The following is a 25,375-nucleotide window of genomic DNA, read 5'->3' on the forward strand; positions in this document are numbered from 1 at the left end:
CACCATCAAGATGATATAGACAGCCAATTGTAAGTCTCTGGGCAGATCATTGCGAGCTTTTCTCAAGCCATGTAGGATTCAATTTTTTAAAACTTTATTGGGTAACAGAAGCATGCTATACCTGGAAGACGACGGATAGCCACAAGCATACTGTGACTTTGGTACAAGATATCTCCTGCTGCAAGAAGCAAGGCACCACATTTTGCAGCAGAGTAGATTTCCAAATGGTTGTTAAAGAACGTTATTGCTGTCAAGGATCAAGGACATTAACACCTTGTGTTACCTAGGCCTGGTGCTTGGCAACACTTTCAAGGCAGTGGGGCTATTCCCCTGTGCACATCTTAAGCCGAGTGAGGCAGCAACAGCAACAAGAGGGCTGGGGAGAGGACTTCTTATAGTTCTGGTCCCCCAGCACCTCCACTGAGAGTTCTGAAAGCAGAAGCTGCAGCTATCATCTGCCCACTGAGGCCTACAAGACGCAGGTGAAAGTGTTGCATGAATGTGCTTGAGAATAATTTAATTGCTCTCCTTCTAGGAGAAGCTCTTGTTGGAAAATAGTAGGGTATATACTGTAAATAAATCAAGTCATTCGAGTATGAAAGTTGGAAGAGAAGCCTCAACAGTGGACAGATTTGCTGAAAAACCCTCAGGCAGAGCAAGAGGCTTACTAGTTTGTTTAGAAATGCAGTCTTGGTAATCAGTCACTCCTATACATGCAGAAGCATCTGACATTTTATGTCATCAAAGAACACAAAATGTCAAAATTTTCAGAAGCAAAAACAACACTTTCTCTTTTGCTGCTTCTTTTGAACATGACCGGTCTATCAAGAAAATCAACACAATCTTTTGGCCGGCCTGCCATCAACAAATTCCAGAAACCTTTAGCACTGGGCCTGATTATTGGTACTTTTTAAAATAAAATAAAAAAGTAGGATTAATTCAGCAGTAATGCGACAATCACACGCTTACTACTAAATCATATATCCCCCCCCCATTACTTTGAGTTTTAAATGAACATAACCAATCAATACAAACACATGGAAAAAGAAAAATTAGCTGCTTTTTTGCAATGTATGGAGCGAGGCATTTGTATGTATGCTACAGAACATATATCATTTGAATTACCCCTTCCAGGAAACAAAAAAGATTTTTGATCCCTAAAACATTAAACTCAGAGTGACTGAATCTCATTCTGACAATTTCCTTCATTCGAAGGTTCAAAATTTGCCTGTGCAGAAAATATATTGCAATTTGGGGAGGTATTTAATATTAGGACCAATGAGGGATGATAATTTTAGGCATTTGGTTAGCTTATCTTGACTGGGAATGGAAACACAACTTCAAAATTAACTATGACTATTGAATGCAAACATTTGGAAATATCCATCTAAAAACTTTAAAGGAGACAAATTTTAATGGAAGCACTGTCACTACCATTAGTGATGGCTCACTTGTTTTCCCAAAAAAAGAGGGTACTTTTATTGCTTCAAAGATCCAGTAAAACTGCTTGCATTACTGACATGATGCACATCACCCAATTACATTACAATTAATTGCATTAATCGTCTCTCCAGTCAGCCTTTTTGACATGGTTTTAGAGCAGGGCTACTTCCCATATGGGAAATCAAATGTATAAGCAAGGGCAGATGTAGTAATAAATCATTGTTCCTTAGCTTGACACAACATGCATATAATGCTGCATAAAGTTACATTTTTGGTCCATATGAAAAAAGGCAACAGTTGAAATAAAACTATTTCTGGCAAAGGGTAACAAAATGATGGCAATTTGTTATTAGAATTTTGGGCTAGACAGGTGCCCTTTGCCTAAAAGTAACCATTTAATATTCTGAAGTACTTGTATTTATGGAAATTATGTGAGCAAAATTTAGAAGAATATTATGGTAACTTTAACAGGCCAGTTATATCGCCCAACGTTAATTCCAACACACAGCATTTTGGTGCACAGTTCACATCTTCAGCCAAGAACCATTAGGTGGTGATAGATCAAGTGATGTACATATATCTGTAAACCATTCCCAATACCCCATGATTTCTAGGATTTAACTACTATACAGCCAATGGGGCAGTGTACTGAGGAATATACTCTTCCCAACATGATGGGAAACATGGGTATGGGTGTGGGTGTGTTGCCGGGTGTTTGTGACTTTCCAGAGATAAGATTACAGAAATTCCACATGTGGATGTCTGTGTATACACCATGTGATCCAGAGGTCATGTAATGTAACAGTACATGAACAGACCATCATGCATACAATATGTTTGGATCTGAGACTGTGAAAACTAGCCATCTGTATGCTGGGGAAAAACCAGTGAGGTATGAAAACAGAAGTTTTGCCTAGCTTTGAAAGGGCTGCAATCTGTACTACCAATGCTCACTGCAGGCCGAGCTACAAATTTCTCAAGATGGAAGGACTTGCTTCTGTTTCAGTGGACATTATAACTGCAGTGCAGCTACGTCCTTCCACTGTAGCAAACACTGCAGTGCATTCATTTGTAATCCTTACTCAATGAAAAGAAGAATTAAACACCTTTAAAATAATTCGTAAGGCAGTTCCAACCCCATGCTATGTTCAGTGCATTATACATGTTTATGTCTCAAATATTTTCAATTACAAATTCTACTTTTCCACATATATTTCTCACCACTGATATTTAATTGCTAAGAATGCAGAAAATATACAAATAGTTGTCACCACCACATTTATACCAAGAGCCATTTTTAAAATTTCCTGCCCCTTTTTTTTTCTTCTCACATGAACCAATGCTATTTATCAAAAGCTGCTTTTCAGAACTGTATAGGTATTTTAGGAACTAAATATCAGCAAGATCAAACAGAGGAAACCTATTTTCTTTCGCCTGCAAGCACCTAGTCCTGAAAGGCGCAGAACCCCTTCAAGTCTCAATGAAGTAATGGCAAATTGTATATGGTCAGTCTCTTAAGACCATACAAGTATTATCAAGGTATGGAGGTGGGCATTACAGGAAACTACTGTACTTTTTAGATAATTGAGCCAATTACTGTTTTCCCTTCAGGTGTGCTTGCTTGCTTACTTACTTACTTACTGTTTTAACAGGCAGGAAGTTAGCAGTCTATGGAGTCTCAAAAAGATCCTGCATTGTGACACACAGCCCCACAACCATGTTCCCCTTTGAGCTGCCATCTCACTAGTTACCATTTTTTATTTTAATTGTACATGGTCTTCCAGTCTTGGGAGACACTGAGGTTGGAATGGGCAACAGGTTATATAATATGACTCTCCTGCAGGAGAGTCTGCATTTTCTCCTCACATTTCTATTTCAGGCCACTATACAACATTTCAGCAAAATGTTTTTTAAGGAGTGTCCAGCCCAACATGAACACTGTATCAAATGGAGAATGCACCACCTTCCTAAGAAGTCTGTTCCAGTGGTTAAATTATTATATAACATAACCTACTATTGTGCATTTGGTTTGCTTTAACAGCCAAACATTGGTTTTTGTGTCTTCCTTTGCTACACTATAGCTTTTTAGTACACAGTACTTTCACCTTGTGAAGGTATCAGTACAGGCCTAAACAAATCTTACTTTCTCAGTAAGCTAAAAGCCCATTTCTACTGGTGCCATTGCTTTGGTGGTGTTGCTGTACATTAATGGAGCTCAACAAAATTATCTACATCATCTTCCAATTAGTCAGGGTATTAAGACCTCCCAAAACTTCAACAGAAACAGATTTTGAATGTTGGGCTAGCAGTTTTCATATTTGTCAAAAGTCTCATAGAACCCTGGTCTGACTTTTCTGATGCTCATACGTATATGTTGACATTCAGGTGCAACTGACTCGCTATAGCTAGTTGAAGATGCTGTCCCAGTAATCCAGCCAGAAGATAGGCGCTTTCTTTTTGCCTTATGTGAAAAGTTCCCAATTCCTTTGCTGCGTCCAAGGCAAGGGTCATCTTTCTTCCTACTGCTGACATCTTCAACTGGCTGCTCATCTCTATTGGAAGTCATTCCTTTACGCTTACATGCATTTTTCTCTTCTTCTGCAATCTTCCTGAAGTGCTCCAGTGATTCTACTTTTCTTCGTCTTTCTATTGTTTCCATTTGTTTCTTGTCCACGAAGTCCTCAAAGTACATTTTTCTTTCACTCCTCTGATCTTCAAGAAATTTCCATTCAATGTCAGTCATCTTCACACCACTGTATTGCTCCAATTTCTCTCTTGTTCCTGTGTCTGTACAAAATATGTCAAAAAGCTGCTCTGAACTCCTGTTGAAATCATCTGCTTTCTGTGTAAACAACTCATTTTTTCTTCGCTTTCTGGACTGATATAATTTTGAAAACTCCTCATACACCTTAAGAATATGCTTCTTTATGCTTTGTGTTGCTATGGTATACAAATTGCAAAACAACCAGTGCTCCTGCAGAAGTTCAGCAAGCAACTGGGCAGCATCTTCTTTGGATCGCTGGGCTTGCCCAGCCCTTTTCGGGTGCAATAGATATAGCATGTTTTGAATGACATCCTTCTTGGTAGGCAGAATTCCTTGTGCAAATTCTGATGACTCCACATAATCAACTGTTCCCAGAGTTTTTTTTGCTTTTGCTTTAGTATCCAAAGCCGCCATCATTCCTTTCCAGTGTCTCTTTATACCAAAAGCTGAAATAAAAGAGATATTAGACAGCTGAAATAGAGTAGAAACAAGAATGAAAAGAAAAACTTAATTATGTGAAGCTAAGAATATGTAAGTCAAGGTGGTCAAAGTGTTCAGGACTGCAGCCAACATAAAAAATCACGTAATTTATGGAGAGAGCATTACTTAGTTCCACCCATTTGGATTAAGTAAGCTCCTATCTGAAAAACAAAACTGACTTGTCAAGCAGTAAAGTATTTTATTCATGTTAGCTGCAGTCTGAATTTCCCACATGATCTGTCATTGGCACAGCTAAATCATACATATAAAATTCAGTATGTTCTTATATTTTAATATTTAAAAATATAGTGCAATATCACACAAGGTAGACCCAGAGTACTTGTCCGTTGATTTCAGTGGGTCTCCTTTGAGCACGATTAACATTAGATACCATCTATTAAACCCTATTAGGGAATTCACAAAAAGCCTTCTAGCAATGGCACAGGTGTTTCTCCGATTAACACCTCAACAAGCAGTCTTAATATTTTGTCCGTTATAACTCAGAAATCTGTGGTGGCCAAGTTACCTTCAAATCTTTAAAAATATTTATTTACAACATTTCAAGCCTGCTCTCCCATCACACAGGTAGCCTTTAACAGATTGCACTGCAACAGTTCCAAGTAGCTGTGCTTGGAATCCTCAATCTTGCTTTTTCAAAGCTGCCTGCTGCAATAAGTGCTCTGGTATAATTACATTAATCTTCCTGTCAGTGCAACCTGATGCATATATATTCACAAGCAAGTCCCAATGAGTTGACTATAGCATTTCCTCCCAGATGTGCATAGTGTTGCAATCTGAAATGGAACAGTATTTTCTAAAGGAAACCTGAATCCCAGAATTGAAACAGGCAAATAAATACAAATAGCACCTGTCAGCACATATACAATGATGCTTCCAAGTTTTCGCATTCAAGCAATTTCCTATTGTCAAACTGTAAGCAAATTCTCAACTGAAGGGCTCAAAACTTGGATTTTTAAGGAGATGCAATCACAAAATTTATGAAAGTCCGCTCTAGGTCCTGGAAACTATGAGCGAGGGTAGTGCACTAAACCAAAGGGGCTTGAGAGCATAACGTCCGGGGATCACGTTCTGGAGGCCAACGGGGGGATTAAAGCAGCCCACCGAGAAGGAAGGGATCTTTCTAAAACCTGTCAAGCGGACCAACCCTGCACCGCCTCAAAGCACCGGGCTGTCAAGAGCACCAGAGAACACCTGCGCACCCCATTGCCCGCCTGCAAGGCAGGGACCAGGCACTCCGCGTACGGCAGTTGCCAGCCCTTATTCCTGCCTGGAAAATAACGCCGATGAGGCGAAAGCCGCCACAGGCGCCATGAGGCGGATGGGGGTGGGGCCCGGCCGCCCTCCCTCTCAGCCCTGGCAAGTTCCTCCCCACTCCCAGGCCGAAGCCGCCTGAGGCCCAGGCGCCGTTTCCCTTGCCCGGCCGGCCAACCATTGAATAGCCCGGCCTGGCCGGCTCTAATCCCGCCTATCCCGTTATCCCCAATACCTGCCTTCGATCAGCAGAATCAGCCAGAAGAGGTAAAGCGTCAATTAAAAGCCCGCGGCCCATCCTTCGCCATCTTGGTAAGTGAGAGCGAGCGAGCGAGCCCTACGCAGCGGGAAAAGGGAAAGCGGTGCCGCCTCCGCCATCTTGAGAAAGGGCAGCGCGAGCAACCCTTCCCCTGTGGTGGTCTCTCATGCCGACGTCTCTATGATCTCAACTGTCATTCACCGAGTTGCTTTGAAAAAATAAACTGGGCGTTGGTAGCTAATATATGGTCCCGTTTTTGCAGCTGAGGCGAAAACCGAGCCTGTGAGGCCTCCTTGTGGGGAAAAAAAGACGAACAAGTAACGACGACGGCAAAAAAAAAAAAAAGACCCAGTCGCCAACTACCGTCAGGTGAGCAGAACCAGTAAGCGAAGCCAAGGCAAATGGACGAAGGGGTCTTGCTTCTTAAGGGGAAGGTCGGAGGCAGGTTATCGTCAGTGCGAGGCAACCGATTGGTTAACTAACGCAGCCGTGCCCTGCTGAGCGCCATTACGCACTGGCGGAGGAGGAAGCTGATTGGTTCTTGAGGAGGCAACCCGTCTGGTCGCTATTAAACTAATAGCCTTTCTTGGGCGGAAGCTGAAGCCGCACCAGTACCAGACTCGACCATAGACCAATGCCCTCTTTCGGGAGACTGTCGTCATATTACTAATGATAGTGAGAGTGGGAAGAGAGAGTCAGCGGATGCCCCGGCTCCTGCGTTTCTACTACGCGTCAACCCGCCTTGCCACTGTCAGTCCGAATTGTGTGGCGCGGATCTGATTCGTCGGTGGCTGGAGTGTTAAGCAGCCTCAGCAGCCAATAGCTACCTGGTGAGTTGGAGGACGCGGATTGGTTCGTCGCTGAAATTATGCCGTAGTAGCCAATAGGTGCGTCGCGAAGTTTGTATAAAAATGGTCGCGTTGAGGCGGAAGGTTGTGCAGTCCAGCATTCTGTTTTTAGCTGTTTTTGGATAGGCATCTTTCACCCGGGGGGCGGGAGTAGTCGTATCTTTGCTATGTCTCTATTAAGATATACGCTCCCAAGTACAAAGGGAGGTTCAGTTTATGTCTTGTGGGCAAGAGCTGAGGAGAACAGTTCTCCATTTTGTTCAGCACAATTTCAGCAGTAAAAAACATATCAGTGTAAATAAAAGGAACCAACTTGGTGACTCATATAAATTGTGTTGGTTTTTTTTGTATTAATGGTAGTATGGTGCCATCCACGTTCATGAGGCTTGGCAACAAAACAAGAAGGAGCTGATAGGTCCCTGCCCCAAGGGGTTCACAATCCAGAAATAGGCAATGACAGAAACGGGAGGGAAGCAGAGACAAGGCTTAGATAAGCAGTTATTTCAGGTACATGTATTTAGGGTTAATTACAGTAGGCCATTGGGATTAGAAGGTTGTGCTAAAATCTTAATGGAAAGGGCGGGGTTTCGGTGCAAAAACAAAGCAATGATAATTACAAACGGAGAGGAACGATAACAACTGTGGATAGGACTGCAAGACATCTAAGGGTCTTTCATATACAGTAGTGTGAGGCTCTCCCATTCCACTCAACAACCCTCCGTTGTTGAGTGATTAGCTACACAACAAAATTTTATTCTGGTAATGTGTTGGAAGTGTCTGAAGCTAGAAGCAGGTCTTTGCCCATAAACAGTGCCTATGCATTGAGCCTGTGAGAGAAAATGGAGTAGCAGGTGAAAATTGTAACGGAATAACTACCATCACTGCAGATTGAACTACAAATTAGAATTTTTGGGTTTCTATGGGTTTTTAAACTGTGGGGAGTATTGTTTTTGTTTGCTATTATGGTATGTATGGTATGTATTTTTGTGTTTTTATATTGTCAACCACCCTATGGATGAAGGGCGGTATAGAAATTTAATAAATAATGATAATAATTTCCCCTCTACTATGAGCTTCCTTGGGGACATTAGGCAATTCACCTTTGAGGAAGAGTTGTAGCTTGGTAGTGTAAAGCACATGCTTTGCATGCAAAAGGTCCAGATTCACTTTCAGTCTCTGGCATTTCCAGGTAGGATTTTTTTTTTGGGGGGGGATTCTGGAGAGCCACTGTCAGTCCTAAAACATATCTCCCATATACAAATCTTTTGACAATGTGTGTGACTCTTCCTTTGACTGCCTCCCAGCTGGAAACCAGGGAGGATAGCATATCAGTCCTAGGAAGACAGGGAATCTGAGAGATGGGAAATATTTCTTCTAACTTTCTTATGTCCATCTTTGGAAGTACCTCTACAGAATGGTAATGCAATATTCTTGACATAGGTGCCATCTCTATAGGATTGGACCCCCTCAATATTTGTAGGCAGGCCAAGCCCCCCCACCCCCATGTTGAGGGAGTGGAGGAAGCCTCCCAATGATGTGTGTCTAGTCCTTGGGCTCCTCCCACCACCACCATCCTGCCTACGAATGCAGCTGGACTACCTCAAACCGCTGCTGCCTGCCGCCTAACCTCCGCTGGAGGCCTTGCAGAAGAGACCTTGGCATAGCTGCTGCAGTGGCTGTGGAGAGCTAGTGGAGGTAAGGCAGTGCACGGGTGGTGGCGTTCTGGTTTGCAGTTGAAAGCAGGGGGCAGTGGTGTTGGGCTTCATTGTACAGTGGTGCCTCGCAAGACGAAATTAATCCGTTCCGTGAGGCTCTTCGTATAGCGGTTTTTTCGTCTTGCGAAGCAAGCCCATTGACAGCTTAGCGGATTAGCGCTATTAGCAGTTTAGCGGCTTTTAGCGATCAGCTGTTAAGCGGCTTATCAGCGGATCAGCTGATAAGCGGCTTAGCGGCTTAGGAAAAGGGGGGGGAGGGAAAAAACCCCGCAGGAACTCGCAAGACATTTTCGTCTTGCGAAGCAAGCCCATAGGGAAATTCGTTTTGCGAAGCGCCTCCAAAACGGAAAACCCTTTCATCTAGCGGGTTTTCCGTCTTGCGAGGTGTTCGTCTTGCGGGGCACCACTGTATACCCATTGTCCTCACACGTGTGATGTCATGATGTCATGTTGCGCTTGCGTGCGATGCTGGGCCACTCCAATCTGGGGCGCAAGTCAGTGCCTCTGATTCCTGAAGATACAGCAGAACGAGTAGTGGTGTCCTTTTGATTAATGGGCAAAGGCATGTCATAATTTATTTGTGCGCTATTTGAAGTCTAATGTTTCATGGAACAAAGTGGGTTGTGTTTTTCTTAAAATAGGTTGGTATAGAATGGAAGAGAACCAAATGAAGAAAGTATTAGGGAACGAAGGAAATGAGAACAGAGAGAAAATTGGCTTTGATGGGGAAGAGAACAACTCCTCAAACAGGTTTGTAGCTTCCCTTGACTTTAAAAAATGGAGACAATTTTTTGACAATGGTAAGTGCTGAGATTTTGCTATTTTACCCACAATATACCTTGGGAATGAGTCCTGTTGAATTAAGTGGAACTTACTTCCAAGTAAATGTGTGTAGTTTGGATTGCAAAACTCCAAGCAAGTAAAAAAATCTTAGGATTGAGCTCTAGGAACTGAAAGATTATTATAGTAGTCAACTTCTTAAGTGCTAGAATGCTGTGATTTTCAGCAAAATCACTTTAAAGATTAGCAAATGCATTGTGGCATATGCTTTCATGGGCCTGGGCCCACTCTGTCACATTCATGTGAGTGTGCCATATGATGTAGTCATCAAAACTGGCACCACATTTTAAAGCTTGGGGAGAGATAGTGATGTTTTATTTCAAAACCCCAGTATCATCTTTGTGGTTGTGGCAATGACGACTTCAGAAGTGGTTTGGTTAGGGCAGCATTTTTCATAACCAACGATGCAACTTTGGCCCAAAGAGTGCTAGTGTGAATGTATCTTATTCCTTTTTCTGTTGTAACTATTCTTGCATTCTGTTCCCTTCAGGAAGATATACCTAGATTACAATGCAACCACCCCTCTGGCTCCAGAGGTGATTGAGACAGTTACAGAAGCCATGCATGAAGCATGGGGCAATCCGAGCAGCTCTTACACAGAAGGTGAGAGCAAGTAATAAATGCTCATGCAAGGAACACAGAGCCAAATCTGGCACTTCTTGTTACCAGAAATAATTATTCTGTATCAAAACAATTAAACTCTTCCAGAATTTGGGTGGACTTAATAATTTGTTTATTTATCACTTTATTATATCCTGGAACTCAAAGTGGTAGTCTTCCCCTAATGCCACTCTTTGGAGACTTCCCCCCACCTTGCCTTGATAATAAGGTAAATGTGCCTTTGATTTCACAGGTCGAAGGGCTAAAAATATTATAGACGGAGCCCGTGAAAGTCTGGCTAGAATGGTAGGGGGACGACCCCAGGACATCGTCTTCACTTCTGGTGGGACAGAGGTGAGATATGAGATGCTGCTAGCACTGTTTTGACCTGGTAGTCATGTAAGAGATCAACCCATAACATGCTAGCTGTCTTTTTTCCTCAATGGAGTCTGACTTTATTTGCTTCTCATAGCATTGGTGATTCCATTCTTAATTAGTGCCAAGTAAGACCCAGCAAACACTCATCAGATAAAAAGAAAGTCTATCCCTCTTCTGTTGAATGGCTCTATCTTTTATTTAAAACCTGCGAAGGAGCATGTATTGCAATTTGATTCACTCACATGGAGGTAATGACTACAAATCAGTCCTCTGCCTCTGATCCTTCTGAGACTGAAAGACAAATCTGCCACTGAACTGGTTTTTGGGTAAGAAATTCAGCATTGTCTACTCCAGAGGACTGCACTGGTAAATCTGGATATTCATATGAACATATGAAATTGGGATTTGTATCCTTCCTTTTTCCATTCAGGCAAACAATTTAGTGATCCACACTGTAGTGAAGCATTTTAAGGAAAGCAACAAGCAAAGTTCTGATGGACCAAGAGAAGATAAACAAAAGACTCTGGGGATGTGTCCACATTTAATTACATCTTGCATTGAGCATGACTCAGTCCGGCTCCCTGTGGAGCACCTGGTGAAAGAGCATGAGGCTGGTGAGTATACTGTAGTGGATAGTCAGAGATTGCTGATAAAATTATACACACTTGCCAGATTCTGCTTCGGCAAAAGCTCTCTTTTTTTTAAAGCAATTTTAGTTTCTGAGTAGCAAATACTACTTTTTTTTGGTGTTGTTTAGTTGTCTTAGTTGTGTTCGACTCTCTGTGACCCCATGAACATGAGCATGCCTTGGAAACTCTCTCTTTCTTCTCAAAGCTTCTCCTTTTTTATGTCCATGGAGTTTTCTTGGCAAAATACTGGAGTGAATGGCCAGTTCCTTCTCCAGGTGGATCACATTTAGTCTAAACTCTCTGCTATGACCTGTCCGTCTTGGGCGGCCCTGCACGGCATAGCTCAGAGCTTCTTGGAGTTATTCAAGCCCCTTGCCACGACAAGGCAGTGATCCATTAAGGGGTTTTTGGGTATACTGTCTCTTTATTGTTTACTCCAAATGTGAGCTGTCTAAAGGTGGCTCAGCAGTACTTTCACTGTGGTGCTAATGGTCCAGAATTGGGGGCAATTCTGAACCTTTAATTCAAATTCATTTATTTGCATCATTTCCTTTTCCTTTTCCTTTTCCTTTTCCTTTTCCTTTTCCTTTTCCTTTTCCTTTTCCTTTTCCTTTTCCTTTTCCTTTTCCTTTTCCTTTTCTTTCCTATGGTATCCTATCCTATCATCTCCTATCCTATTCTATCCTATCCTATCCTTCTCGCCTGTCAAATAGTGACCAACACATGGAGTCAAAGATGGCATTCCTAACCTGGCTGATAAGTGGTCTTATCACTGCATAGGGAGGGAGGAATATATAGCTTGTGTTCAAACGGTGCTAGGTTTAATCTCTGGTGCTTCTCCAATTGGGCAGGATCATGGCAGAACTCAGTATGAGACTCAGAGCTCTTAGTGGGGGCTTTTGCAAACTGAAGAGACTTAAACAGCACGCAGCATTTCCCCTCGGCTTCCTCCTCTCTTATCTTCCAAGTATCCAGCTGAGCTCCAGGAAAATCCATTTTTGCTCACCTGCTTCTTTCATTAAATGCTGCTTCTAAGTCAATAGCCACTTCCTCCCAAATTCCCTTATGACAGCCATATCTTAATCTTTCAAGACTAAGGAGCGCTTGCCTGTTGCCTAGCAATAGCTCTGCTATTCCCTGTGACTTTCTCCACTGCTGCCAGATACATAGTAACTGCTGATGAACGTGCTGAGCTATGGGATCAACATCTTTTTTTTGCATCCTGATTTACAGAAGCCACTTTTGTACCTGTGTCCAAAGTGACAGGACAGGTGGAAGTAGATGAAGTTGTTGCAGCAATCCGTCCAACTACATGTCTAGTTTCCATTATGCTGGCCAATAATGAAACTGGGGTTATCATGGTGAGTTGTGCCTTCAGTTCTGATTACATGTTTAAGGATATGAGGTTCATATATGTGGTCAGATGATCCCAAGAGCCCATGAGAGGGAGCTGATGCTCCCCCAAAATATTTCTACTCTCCTTTCACTCCACCAACTTTCAATCTCAGTATGTTTTAGGTATACAGTAAGCCCTACAACTCCTCCTGCCAACCTAGCAGTTCGAAAGCACATCAAAGTGCAAGTAGATAAATAGGTACTGCTCTGGCAGGAAGGTGTACGACGTTTCCGTACACTGCTCTGGGTCACCAGAAGCAGCTTAGTCATGCTGGCCACATGACCCGGAAGCTGTACGCCGGCTCCCTCGGCCAATAAAGCGAGATGAGCGCTGCAACCCCAGAGTTGGCCACGACTGGACCTAATGGTCAGGGGTCCCTTTACCTTTTTAAGCCCCGCAACTTACACAGGTGTTTTAGTTCTGGGGATAGTGCATAAAGCCAAAATCATGTGTAGTCAAAACACACTGGATGCAACGCCAGGTGGGATTGCCGAAGTTTTCCCCCCAGATGCCCGCTCCTCTTTCTGCCCCCCTTTTAATTTTTTTTTTTTTTTGCGAAGTGCCTAAAGCTAAATGCGCACATGTTAAATGTACATAAATTACAGGTCTACTGTATAGCAAAACCTTTAGTTCAACAATTTTTGTCACCTCATTGCTCCCCCAATCTAGTTTGGAATTACAGGTTTTGCTCTCCGGAGACACAGAGACATAGCCCTATGCCGTGAACCATGGTCTCCCTGTGTAGGGTTATGTGTTTTGTGGAGTTTATATGTGGTGTCCTTTGTTTGGATGCTGAGTTACACCAAATGCTATCTTCTCCCTTGATCGCCAAGGCGGGGCAGTTGTACTACATAACAATAAAGCCATATAATACCATCAATAAAAGTTCAAAGGTAACCATCAGCTTTCCAGGCAAGTTATTCCGTGAAGGCATCATATGCCAGCCAGTAGGGCAGTAGCCAAAGAGAGAGTCAGAACACTTGTGTTCCTGGTGAGATGATGCCTCCTGATGGTGCTTTCTTTTATCAGCCTGTCTCCGAACTCAGCCAACGGATTCAAGCTCTCAATCGGAAGAGAATGGCATCTGGTCTGCCACGGATCTTGGTACACACAGATGCAGCACAGATGATTGGGAAAGGTCAAGTGGACGTGCAGGATCTGGGAGTGGATTACCTCACTATTGTGGGGCACAAGGTATGGTGCTTCTCTCTTCTGCCTGCAATGCAGTTTCTACATGCAGGGTAAGAGATGTCCATGCATCTAGGTCATCCCCCAACATGGTAAATCCAATATCCATGGAGCAGAGAGTTGCTGTCAGCCCATAGAGTCATCCTTTATTGTTGATAAAACATTTAGAGAGAAAAATAAGAAGGAACATACCAGGGCTCCCTGAACACCAGCCATCATTCTGAGAACCAGACAGTGACCATAATCCAGAGGTGCTTTGTGTGACAGAAAGCTGGCAGTAAAAACGTTTGGTGTTCATGATTGATTCTCTCACTCACAATTCTCATTGTGCAGGATTGCAGACTGACTCTATTGGGGCGAAAGGTGTTTTTCTTATGTTGTTTATTAAATGTGTCTAATGCTATCGACATCCTGGTTTCCAAAACTTTTTTTTTATTTGAAAGTTTGTAAAAACAGTGCACAATATGTACACACAAAGAATAAACAATGAGGCCACCTCACTTTAGCCTTTTGTGAACTTTGGGAGATTCCATGTGCTAGAGCAGCAGTTTCTCAAGTTTTTTTTAAATTGAGAACCATTGTTGATTTGCTTGCTGCTGACAATTGTATTTTGCTACAGCTGCCATGCAGATTGTCATTTGGTGACTGTAATGTAAAGTCTGCCCTGAACAGTATCGTGGCCCTCTTCTCTGCAGCCCATGAATCTAGCATGGTTGCACAGGAATGCAGAAAGTGTTGTTTATATTGTCTTTTATTTTCACCATGAACTCTTGGAACACCTAAAAACATAGTGGACAGTCGATAACTCACTTCTTAGTATGCAATGCAACTCAACAGCTTCTCCACCAGATGGCAATCTGGGAACAATGTTGAGTGAATTTGTCCACATTTTCACATTGCGCAGGAGAGCATGACACACAGCAGGAGATGTCCAGTGTGTCAACATCACTTTCCATTACAGTATTCAAAAACAGCTTTTCATTTTTTTATTTATTTTGACAGTAGCCAAGTAATGATTCAAGTTAATCTCCAGGCGTAATTAGTTTAATAACTGTGGCATCTGGGAACATGTTTGTCATGTATTTTTTGAAGCACACAAATGCCTGTCAAGTGATACAGAACAGGGGGAGAAAACACAGGAAACTCTTCGGTTATGTGTGAAATAGCACTGAGATAGTCTAGGGAACGGGTAGCAGTGAGCATAGGATTCACCCATACTTCTCTCCCACGGGCAACCATGATTTCCCCAAGGATTAATGTTTGCTTCTCTGCTCTTGTCAGCCTTACTTCTCTGTGGTCAAAGCACCTCAGTTTCCTGTTGGACACACCACTTAGTTCTTGTCTGGAGGCATTAGCTTTGTGATTTATCGTTGCAGTTCTATGCCCCGCGTATTGGAGCGCTGTATGTGCGAGGCCCTGGTGTCACCACTCCTCTCCATCCCATGCTGTTTGGAGGTGGGCAGGAACGGAACTTCCGCCCTGGGTAAGAAGGATGAGGGCACAGAGGGAGCCAGTTAATCCAGGGAGAGACCAAGTAAGGTGGGGACCTCTCTTGGATGTGGGAGCAATATGTGGGTAGCCCATGTTCCTCTTCTTCATGCGGGTGAGGGGCTGCAAGAGAAGACACCAAGCAGTTTTTTTTGAAGATAGTTTTCTTTGAGACTCCAAGGATGTATAGATTAGTGAGTGAAAGGCTCAGCTTTTGAAAACCTTTCCCTTTCGTATCATGTTTCTCATTTGGCAAAGTGTGAAGAGTTTCAGGATAAGCAGCTGGGAAATGCAGTGTAGGGTTTGTATCATGGGCTGTAGCTGAGTGCTAGCACACACACACTTTTCATGCAAAAAGATTCTAGGTTCAATCCCCAACATTTCCAGGTAGGGTTGGGAAAGACCACAGCCTGAAACCTTGGAATGCTACTGCTGGTCAGTAATACTGAGCTCAATGGACCAGTGGTCTGACTTGGTATAAGGCAGCATCTGCGCTTCCTAAGTCACATTCAGATAACAAGAAAGACCAGATCTCCTCCCCCCACAACCGAGTAGCTCAGGAGCAGTAGCTCCTATCATGCAGTAGCGCCATCTTCAGTCCCTGCATTATGCTAGTTACCCAAGTAGATATAGCCCCTGTGCTTGTGTCACTTTTATTATGCTTTAGGAATAAATACACACTGCACTTCTCTGTTCTAGGACTGAGAATACACCAATGATTGCTGGCCTTGGCAAGGTAAGCTCAGAAGTGATGAGGGATAAAAATGTCAGTTATGGATTCAACATGAGATGCTGTCCTGGTAGCAAGGCTCAGATTTCAACCCAGCATCCTTCTTACAAAAATTTAAAGGCAGAAGATTTCCCTGGGTTTGCTTATCTGTGCTGGTGCTTCTCTTCCCTCACACCCTCATGCTCTCATACCAGAGGTGGAGTTGACCTATGGAGCAAAAATTCTAAATCTGTGCACAGTGGGACAAGGATGCTTACAAATGCATTACTGTAAACTCCGGTTGTTTCCCATCATTGTAAGGATCTGGTTACTGAGGACTTGTTGAAATACTAGAGGTTGTTCTTCTAGGCATATTTTTCAGAGCAAATAGCTAATCTTTACAGTTTTCCCTGTGGCTCTGTGTGAATAGCATGCCAGAACAAGAAAGGCACATCAAGTTGGCCTATATATACACTGGGGTGGGGGGGGGGGAAGTGTTCTCAATAACTCAACACCCAGCCACTGTTTTAAGGTCTGTTGGAGAATATGTCCAGATTTTCTCTAGTAGCCCTCTTCATGTGCTGCTTTCACAAAGGGACAACATACATACCAGGAGCTGTAGGTCAGCATCTTTAGCCCCATGTCTAAGGTTGTGTAGCTCCTCCCAGCTTCTGCTATTGCCTTTTTGGCCAAATGCCTCCTCCCCAAGTAGTAAACAGTGTATTAAAACAAAATGCACCATAGAGGAATAGGTTTTAAAGCAGGGAGCCTTTACTATCTGTGTAGGCTGCCAATGCAATTTAGAACCCTGGTAGATCAGGTGAGTAAACTTATGAAGAGAGCTTATGTCACTGAGGTTGCAGGTATATAGTTATATGATTAATGGGTTTTCTTTTAGTTGATTGAGAGTAGTGGGTATCTTGCAGGTGTGCTCTAGAGAGAGAGGCTCGTGCAAAATTGTGCCATGTAGACTTTCCTTGGTCTCTGACAAATCACTGTCAGACCAAAGGAATCACATTATGAATAGGCACAAAAGATGATTCCATTCAGATTGCCTACCCATTTCAGTACTGCATCGAATATCCTGATCTGTCTGGATGGGGACATTCTATGGGAATCATCATTCCCTTTATGGTTCTGTCTTTTGTTGTAGCCACTGAGAAACATGTTATGCTGATTGTGTTCCTTTGCAGGCAGCAGACTTGGTGAGCAGACACTGTGAGGTTTATGAAGCTCACATGAGGAAGGTCCGGGATTACCTGGAAGAGAGACTTGAAGTGAGTTCTCTGGGTGCCTGTTTTCTGGATTCACCTGCAACCTTTACACAGGGAAGGGAGGATTGACCCCTGTTTGTAGATAGAATTGTATGACTTTCTTCTTGCTGCCTTCCTTTGTAGGAATGCTAAGCTGGGGGATAGTGAAGTGAGGCCAATCATTAACAAACATTTCTTGAAAGTATTATTTTTGCACATTTTAGGCCGCGTTTGAAGAGCAAGGAGTTTATTTTAACTGCAGACTGAAAGGCTCAAGGAGACTGTGCAACACTTGTAACTTTTCTGTCATGGGCTCAGGACTAAAAGGTAATCCCCTAGGGCTCTAAATTTTCACCATTCCTATATGGCTGCTGTCAGTCTACTTTAGGTGTTGTTGGGGGGTTTTTTTGCCTACAGCTTCCTCGGTGACCAACACATGTTAATCCTATCTATAGATCTCAAGACTGCATTGCTCTTAAGATAGTTTCAGAGCAGATTAAAACCAGACTGCTGCTGTGTGAGGGAGAGTGGGGAGATGCTAAAATATGGTGTTGGAAATTGGTTTTCTAATTGCTCAAAGAAATTACAAATTGTGAAATTTTGCAAATACAGTGGAACTTCGGGTTACGTATCATCCCCTTACGGGTAATGAGCTCCACTAACCTGGAAGTACAGTGGTACCTCTGGTTACAAACTTAATTCGTTCCAGAGGTCCGTTCTTAACCTGAAACTGTTCTTAACCTGAGGTACCACTTTAGCTAATGGGGCTTCCCACAGCCGCTGCACCACCGCCTCACGATTTCTCTTCTCATCCTGGGGCAAAGTTCTTAACCCGATGTGCTACTTCCTGGTTAGTGGAGTCTGTAACCCAAAGTGTTTGTAACCCAATATGTTTGTAACCCGAGGTACGACTGTAGATACTCCTGGTAGCAAACTTTGCCCCAGGATGCGAGCGGAAGTTACGCAGTGGTGGTGGTGCAGCGGCAGCCCCATTAGCGAAAGCACGCCTCAGGTTAAGAACAGTTTCATGTTAAGAATGGACCTCCAGAACGAATAAAGTTCATAACTGGAGGTACCACTGTAAACAAAGGAAATGAGTTTTAAGCTTTGGCTTTTTATAATCTCAGCATGAATTTCATATTTATCTCAGGAGGGATTCTAATTGTAAAAGCCACATCCTGATTTTATCTATTAAACCTTTTTGTCATTAAAACGCTACTTTGTCTTTTCAGATCTGCATTTGACAATTTTATATGTATGATGTGCATAACTTTCGCATTTGTTTTTTCCCCCCTTCCTTCCATCTTTAGTGAGAAGCCAGTTCTAGCAAAAGTGTAGATGGGATAAGCATTGAATGGAGTGAGAGGAGGTTGAAAACCAATTCTATGGGTTCCTTCCTCCACCAGGTCCTTGGGTATTTCATGGCATGCCTATGTCTTGTGTTTTCTGCAGGTCGGCTGGTGCTGTCTCACTGTAGGACTTTGCTTGCCAGTGTTGGTGCTGCATGCCACTCCGAGAAGGGTGACCGGTAAGGAACCATGTTGGGAAACTGGGCATTCTGTGGCTGGAGGGGACAGATCCATCTGATGTAGAAAAGTGAAAGCAAAGGATGCAACACCTGTACTCACCTACCTCCTCAGGGAACTCTGCTTCTTAATGGTTGTATTAGTGTGTGTGTGTGTGACAATAGTAGGATTCACCCAACCTGCCCTGTCAGCAGCAGCCCTGCACAAGGCCTTGCACTTGCACAATGAAACCTTCCCATCTCTCACCGTGTGCCCCAAAATTGGCTCAGGGAGGGGAGTCAGGAGAACCCCACAACAGTGGGTGGAGATGGTGGGATCATTTCATCTGGGAAGCTGAAATGCTTGTGCAGGCAAAATGATTGGAAGAGCACAATGTTGAATTCCACCCTATGACACTAAAGCCAGCCCTTACATCTGACGGTCTTCCCTCCTGCCCCCCAAAGATGTACCAAAGGAACGTTTTCCATTTTCAAACGTGAAATCCTCCTGCTTTAGGAGAAGACTGCCAGAGACATGTGACACCGCCTCCCACAATCGCTCACCCTGCTTCCAAGCCATGCCATTTGCCCCTGGACAATGGGCAGACAAATCCTGTCCCTCCACTTAGCTGTGTGAACTGCCCTTCTCCTGGCTTTAAAGAGCTGCTGGTCCAGGACTAAGAAGTGGAAGGGGTTGTATAGTTGCCACAGTGCCAGTCCCACTTTCCCCCCAGGTGGTAAGGGCAGCACAGGAAAGGGTGCTAGCAGTAGGGGGTTACTGAGATAGTGTTGCAGACTGTTGCCGCTTATTCAGGAGCTGAGCTTATTATGGAAGCTGGTCAATCTGTTTTAAGTTCATAAGCTGGTTAATGTATTTGTATCTTAGTGGAAAGTGTTTTCTTTGCACTTTTGTACAAGCCAACATTTGCATAAGCTGTGGCCTTTCTACCTTGGCATCCACTCTTTTGGAACTCACAGGGGATGGTTCCAGCTGGGCAGGGAAATAGGTGATCAGCTAAGTGCCTAGGATTAGGATATCATCAAGTGGTTTTCCTTTGAATAGAGAGAGCAGTGTAGTGTGACAGATCATGTGTCTGAGCAGCAACTTGCTCCCCTGCTGTTGTGCGCTGCTTGTTTCAAATACTGGAGAGAGCGGTGGAAACCTAAGTGCCTTGTATTGTATTTCTTTCATCTAAAGATTTTCCTAGAATGCTTGTGGTTCAACTTTATGTCTGAGGCCTTCAAAATCATATGAGAATATTGGTATGACAAGCCTTGTGTACCAATTGATTAGCTACATAATGCTGAAGCCAAATCTGAGAACAGAATGTGCTAGAATCGAGGCTTTTGCTCCCATACCTACTCCAGAGATAATACATTTCAGTTCCATGTTTCCACATGGATGCGCACAGGATCACGTTCAAAAGCAGGTTCCTGAATAGCAAGCGTGAAGGGCCAAACAAAATTCAGATGCCATTCACACAAGTAACAACCGCAGGAATGAGGGGCCAGTCTGGACTGGCACCCTGTTATTGGGGGAGAGAACTGAACCACTCCTCCCCTGCCATGGTGGCCCCAATCTGGATGGGGCTGCCTGTGCCTACTATATGCATGGGGGGAAAGCTTCCACTGGAGAGGACAGAAACATTTTCCCCCCAATGTGATTAACAGGGGCAGGGGTCCACAGCAGGGTCCGAGCTCCCTTACAGTACCTCCATGCCAGGGTCCCCATCCAGCTCTTCTTGCTAACACTAGATGGTGTTGCATCTAGTTTGGGCTTAAGTCAGATTTATTTGTTTGTTTTTTACATTTCTTTCTCATGCTTTGATGAGTTCAGAGCAGCATACACAGTTCTTTGACCCTCTTTGACACCAAACCTGTGAGGAGGTTAGCTAGTCACTAGCTCAAGGTCAGTTAATTATGTTTGAGCTGGGACCTAGGCTCTCCCCAGTTGTAATCTGACACTCTAACCACTCTACATACCAGTAGATGGGGAACCTTTTTTAGCCACATTCCCTCCTGGGCAACATTTCAGAGGCTGTGCCTGCAAGAGAAAAGTGTTGCCTATCATTTAAAACCAACACTGCAGTGGATCTGCACCTAAGCTGGGGTGACTGCAGCATTCTTAGGAAGAACAGTGATGTGAATGTGCTCTACAGAGGCAGAGTTCTTTGCGGCTCATATTGGAAACTAATGAGACTTAGAAATAAGTATAGGACTGCATAATTTTTGCTTCCTTCCTCTGTTCACTTCTTGGAACCACTGTAGGGAATTTTAGGAGGTTAAACTTGACTTACTTTATCTTTGTTCACCAGGCCATCCGCTATCCTGCTTAGCTGCGGAATTCCTTATGACGTGGCACAGAACGCCTTGCGTCTCAGTGTGGGTCGTGCTACCAGCAAGGAGGATGTGGACCTGATTGTGGAAGATCTGAAGCAGGCTGTGGCTCAGCTACAATAGGCCAGATTTTCAGTCACCTAGTGAGACAGTTTTGCCCTCTGAAACCAGGAATTGAGCTTACCTGACCCTAATTTCCCATTGCTCTGGGTGCTATTACATTTAACAGAATGAGGCTAGATAACATTCTAGTCAGCTTCTGGCCACTGAATTCTTATTGAATAATCTCTAGTGATTCCCCAGCCCTTGAATACAGCAGGCCAGAAATCAGTGCTCCCTGAATGTAGTCACTATGCTGAGCAGGCTCTGCCAGCAGATTTTACTCATTGAAGTGGGTAAACATTTCTAGTTGGATGTTTAGATCTACGATTGAGGTTTTTGTGTGGGTTCAGGAAACAAGCCTAAATATTATGGTTTGAATGGACAGGTGAATCCCAAAATATTGAAAAATTGGGAGCTTGCCTTGGTACCTGGAAACAGCCACTCTTTTGATGCCACCCTTCTGGGGTATTCCTTACCAGGAATGAAAAGCAGTTGCCCTCTATATAAACACTGAAGGAACATGAATATTTCTTCTTGCTGCAGCAACAGGTTGTAGCTGCTATAGTATTGCACTGTGTTTAGCATTGAGATGTGCAGTGGGACTAGAATGTGCATTCTTCTAGAGCTGAAGACGAGAGAGAGAAAGAGAAAGAGAAAGAGAGAAACTTTCATTTCACATTGCTGTGTTTTGTGTTATGAAGGCTGCATAGATACCAACCTCTCTAACCTAGGGCTTATCCACACTTCCATTGTCCTGCTGCTTTTTCTAGAGAAAACTGCTCTTTAGTGCTCAATCAGAGCAAATGGCAATTTGGGTTTTCCCCGGATTGCTATTTGTTCTGATTTGTTGCTAAAGAGCGAGTTTTCCCTTGCAAAGGAGTGGGTCAAGCAGAAACTTCCTCAAAAGTCATACTTTCTAGGCACTGCACAAGTAGAAGTGTGGATGATCCCCCTAGTGCTAAAGGGCTATTTAAGTTATGAAAAGAATCCTACTGGAAATGGCAGTGGTGATGGTGGGGGATTTGAACCAGGAATTGTTACTGCTACTATCTGCCCTGGTCGCCAAAAGGAGGAAATCAATCATAGCTGTCATCTCCTCACGTAGCTCTTGCAACAACAGATCCTGGTTGTAGCTGTTGCTGCTGGTTTACCCTGAATGGAGAAATACTCTAACGATGGGGCAGGTGATGTCAAGAGAGCCAGCATAGCAATCATTTCCCATCAGCAAATGGTAGACAACTGCATGCTGGTTCTCTTGTCATTGCCTGCCCAGCTGGCTTGCATCTTGATCAAGCCAACAGCAAGGATCTGACAGGCAATGGTTTTCTTTCCCATAAGAACAGGTGGTGGGGAGAATTCTGGCTTTCCAGGCACTTCTCTTCTGCTGCTCTTTGTCTTGCCTACAAGGCATTCTGAATACCCTGATCTTCCTTGTCAGGATGCATGGCAGGGGTTGCTCTTACAGTGAGTTTCCCCCTGCAGGGAAGGACAGGTACCACATGGACCCATTGCTATAACTGCTTACCTTGTCTGTGAGAAGGAGGCACCTATATGCAAGAATATCATGGGGGATTTTGTCATTTTTTATATATATAGAAAGTTACAAGCCTGGTGAATCAAGGGGATGCTGTGGATGTCATGTAGCTTGATTTCACTAAGACTTTCGATAAAGTCTCCCATGAGATTCCTATGGAGAAGCTGGTAAAATGTGGGCTGGACAAGGTTATTGTTAGATGGATTTGTAGCTCCCAAACCCAAAGAGTGTTCAGTAATGGTTCCTCATCATCCTGGGAAAAAGTGACAAGTCAGGTGCCACAGAGTTCTGTCCTGGCCCCATTGCTGTTCAACATCTTTATAAATGAATTTCATGAAGGAATTGAGAGGGTGACAGTCAAATTTGCAGATGACACTAAACTTGGAGAGGTACCTAATGCTGCAAAATACAAAACTGGGATTCAAGATGACCTTAACAGATTGGAGAATTGGCCCAAACTAACAAAATTTCAATAGGGAGTTGGGCTAGATGACGTTAAGAATCCCTTCCAACTCTATAATCCTATGAAATGTAAGGTTCTGCACTTAGGCAGGAATGGGGGACACCTGGCTTGCCAGTAGTAGTTGTGAAAATGATCTAGGGGTCTTAGTAGATCACAAGCTTAACATGAGTCAACAGGGTTTTGACAAGCTAGAACATGTGCAGAAGAAGAACTGTTGAGGGAGTTGAGTACGTTTAGCCTGGAAAAGAGGAGAATGAGAGGAAATATGGTAGCCATTTTCACATACCTAAAGGTCTGCCACCTTGACCTGTGCAGCATATTATGCAGTTGCCACTGCAGGCACTGTGTTTTATAGCATGGAGAGTGAGGGGAAGGATGAAGGTTATGCCTTCTCACTTATATAAGCAAGTTAGCACATTAAGCTACCATAGTCCATCTCTGTGCTAAACACTGTGTTGCACGGTGCTCTCTTTTCTAGCATGAAAGAGCCAGTACTTTTGTTACAAAGGAGGGAACTGGAGAAGGGGGTGGGGCAAGGACAGAAGAGTGGCAAGGCAAGCAGAGTTCAGATCCTCACTCCTTTTGGTTAGCACCTTCAGATCTTATCTGGGGTCCCTGGATTGCTGCAGCCTTGATAGGTATTATAAAATAGTAATTTAGTCAGGATGGATTGTATACCCCATAGTGCTAAGGTGAATATTCTGTTGGTGCAAGAACATCTTGCACAGTAGAACATTCTCCCCCTGTGTAACGCTGAATCTGTTATGGGGGTTCACCCAACCCTCTGGAGCAGATTTGGAGGGGAATCACAGGGGGAGGAGAGGGGTGGGGTCCCACTACACTAATGCAACTATTTAGCTGAATACTGTCCTATATTATTTTGTTTGGGGGCAGGAGAAGGGACCAATACATATATATTCAAAGCCCCAGGTGTGACACATAGGTAGGCTGGTTATATTATCAGAGACAATTGTTAGCACCAGAAGCAAATGCCCACATGCAGTTCCTCAGTTTTGTGCATGGGAAGCTAGTAGGTCTAATCCTACAGGAATAGGAACGATTTTACTCAACTCAGGGAGACAGGCACCATTGTATTTCCTTAGACTGACTACCCTCAAATAGGGTACTAATATTTGTTTCCTGTAAAAAGAGTTCAGAGAATTTAGAGAAAATAAGAATCTTGCCTGGTATCCTCTTTCCCAGTAGATGGTGCCTAATGCTTTTAGGGGATTTGTCACATCTGTAGGAACAAATGCTTTATTTTTTAACTGGTTAGCCTTTTCCTTTATTTTCCTGGCACGTAAGCTGATTTCGTATCAGCTCCCTGAACTGTCTTTTGTTTGTATCCATGAAAAGAAGACCCCAAGGACCTTTGTAACTGTCATAGGAAAACATCAGACCTGCTGTGAAGAATGTCTTGCTGGCCCTGATTGATGGGGAAACACTGATAAAATGAAACTTGCTGGATTGGGGAGGACAGCCAGGCACAAATATAGGGGGGGGGGATGTCTGACTGGAAATGTTATGTGTTATGCTATATTATGTGTATTTCTTGAAAGCTTTTGAGTTTCAGAACCATTGTGGAAGGAATTCAAAGAAGACAATTAAGTAGGGCCTAGGATAGACTCACGTCTATTTCAACTTATTTTGCTGCACAGATACAGCCAGTCCAGCTGATAATAGGGATAAGAAGACAAGATCAAGGGTTGGTTTCACGATTCTGTGGCTTTTTATAAATGTGAAATCACAAGCTATTTGCTGACCTATCAAAATGTTAATCTGGTATGCTGCTGTCTGTAGCCTTGTTCTGTGGAGCCAAGGTGGGTAACACTGTAAAACAGATATTAACTTAAAGTCTAAAATACATTAAAATGTATTAAGTTAAAAGTAAGCCTGTATCAATGCCAGCCTGATTTATTTATTTTTTAAGTCTTGCTATGACACAGCATTTTTCGCTAGTCACAGAAGTGTAGATTTTACATTGTGAAAGCTTCAGCCAGCCAGTGTATCTGTACTTAATTTTATCATACTTTAGGGCTAATTTGAAGATTCTATTCTCATACACCCTCATGCTTCCTGCACTGAATATCTCAATTCTCTCTGTTTTGGGGCATTTGAAGAGAAGTAGCCAAAGAGCTGTCGTCAGGATATTTGTGAGCGTCTCTGCCTAGTC

General features: G+C 43.3%; 2 protein-coding genes across 8 annotated transcripts; one reads left to right on the plus strand and one right to left on the minus strand.

Moving 5' to 3' along the window:
* Nucleotides 1-2,586: 2,586 nt before the first annotated feature.
* LOC309343025 (uncharacterized protein) lies at nucleotides 2,587-6,218 on the minus strand. The gene is made up of 2 exons (XM_081864099.1): nucleotides 6,199-6,218; nucleotides 2,587-4,653 (listed from the first exon to the last, which is right to left on the minus strand). The coding sequence occupies exon 2, from the start codon at nucleotides 4,622-4,624 to the stop codon at nucleotides 3,746-3,748; it is 879 nt and encodes a 292-aa protein (XP_081720225.1). The 5' UTR covers nucleotides 4,625-4,653; nucleotides 6,199-6,218; the 3' UTR covers nucleotides 2,587-3,745.
* SCLY (selenocysteine lyase) lies at nucleotides 6,192-25,093 on the plus strand. Of its 7 annotated transcripts, none has more exons than XM_081864097.1 (13): nucleotides 6,192-6,271; nucleotides 9,423-9,531; nucleotides 10,112-10,224; nucleotides 10,475-10,575; nucleotides 11,030-11,213; nucleotides 12,462-12,589; nucleotides 13,654-13,818; nucleotides 15,189-15,295; nucleotides 16,000-16,036; nucleotides 17,203-17,286; nucleotides 17,487-17,589; nucleotides 18,715-18,790; nucleotides 21,082-25,093. In XM_081864097.1, the coding sequence occupies exons 2-13, from the start codon at nucleotides 9,434-9,436 to the stop codon at nucleotides 21,224-21,226; spliced, it is 1,341 nt and encodes a 446-aa protein (XP_081720223.1). In that variant the 5' UTR covers nucleotides 6,192-6,271; nucleotides 9,423-9,433; the 3' UTR covers nucleotides 21,227-25,093. The 7 variants fall into 7 exon arrangements, with proteins under 7 accessions (XP_081720223.1, XP_081720219.1, XP_081720220.1 ...); XM_081864093.1 differs by lacking the exon at nucleotides 6,192-6,271 and adding an exon at nucleotides 6,920-7,048; XM_081864094.1 differs by lacking the exon at nucleotides 6,192-6,271 and adding an exon at nucleotides 7,006-7,105.
* Nucleotides 25,094-25,375: the final 282 nt, after the last annotated feature.

The sequence above is a fragment of the Podarcis erhardii genome, assembly GCF_964252035.2.
Source record: "Podarcis erhardii genome assembly, chromosome: 5".
NCBI classification, from domain to species: Eukaryota; Metazoa; Chordata; class Lepidosauria; order Squamata; family Lacertidae; genus Podarcis; species Podarcis erhardii.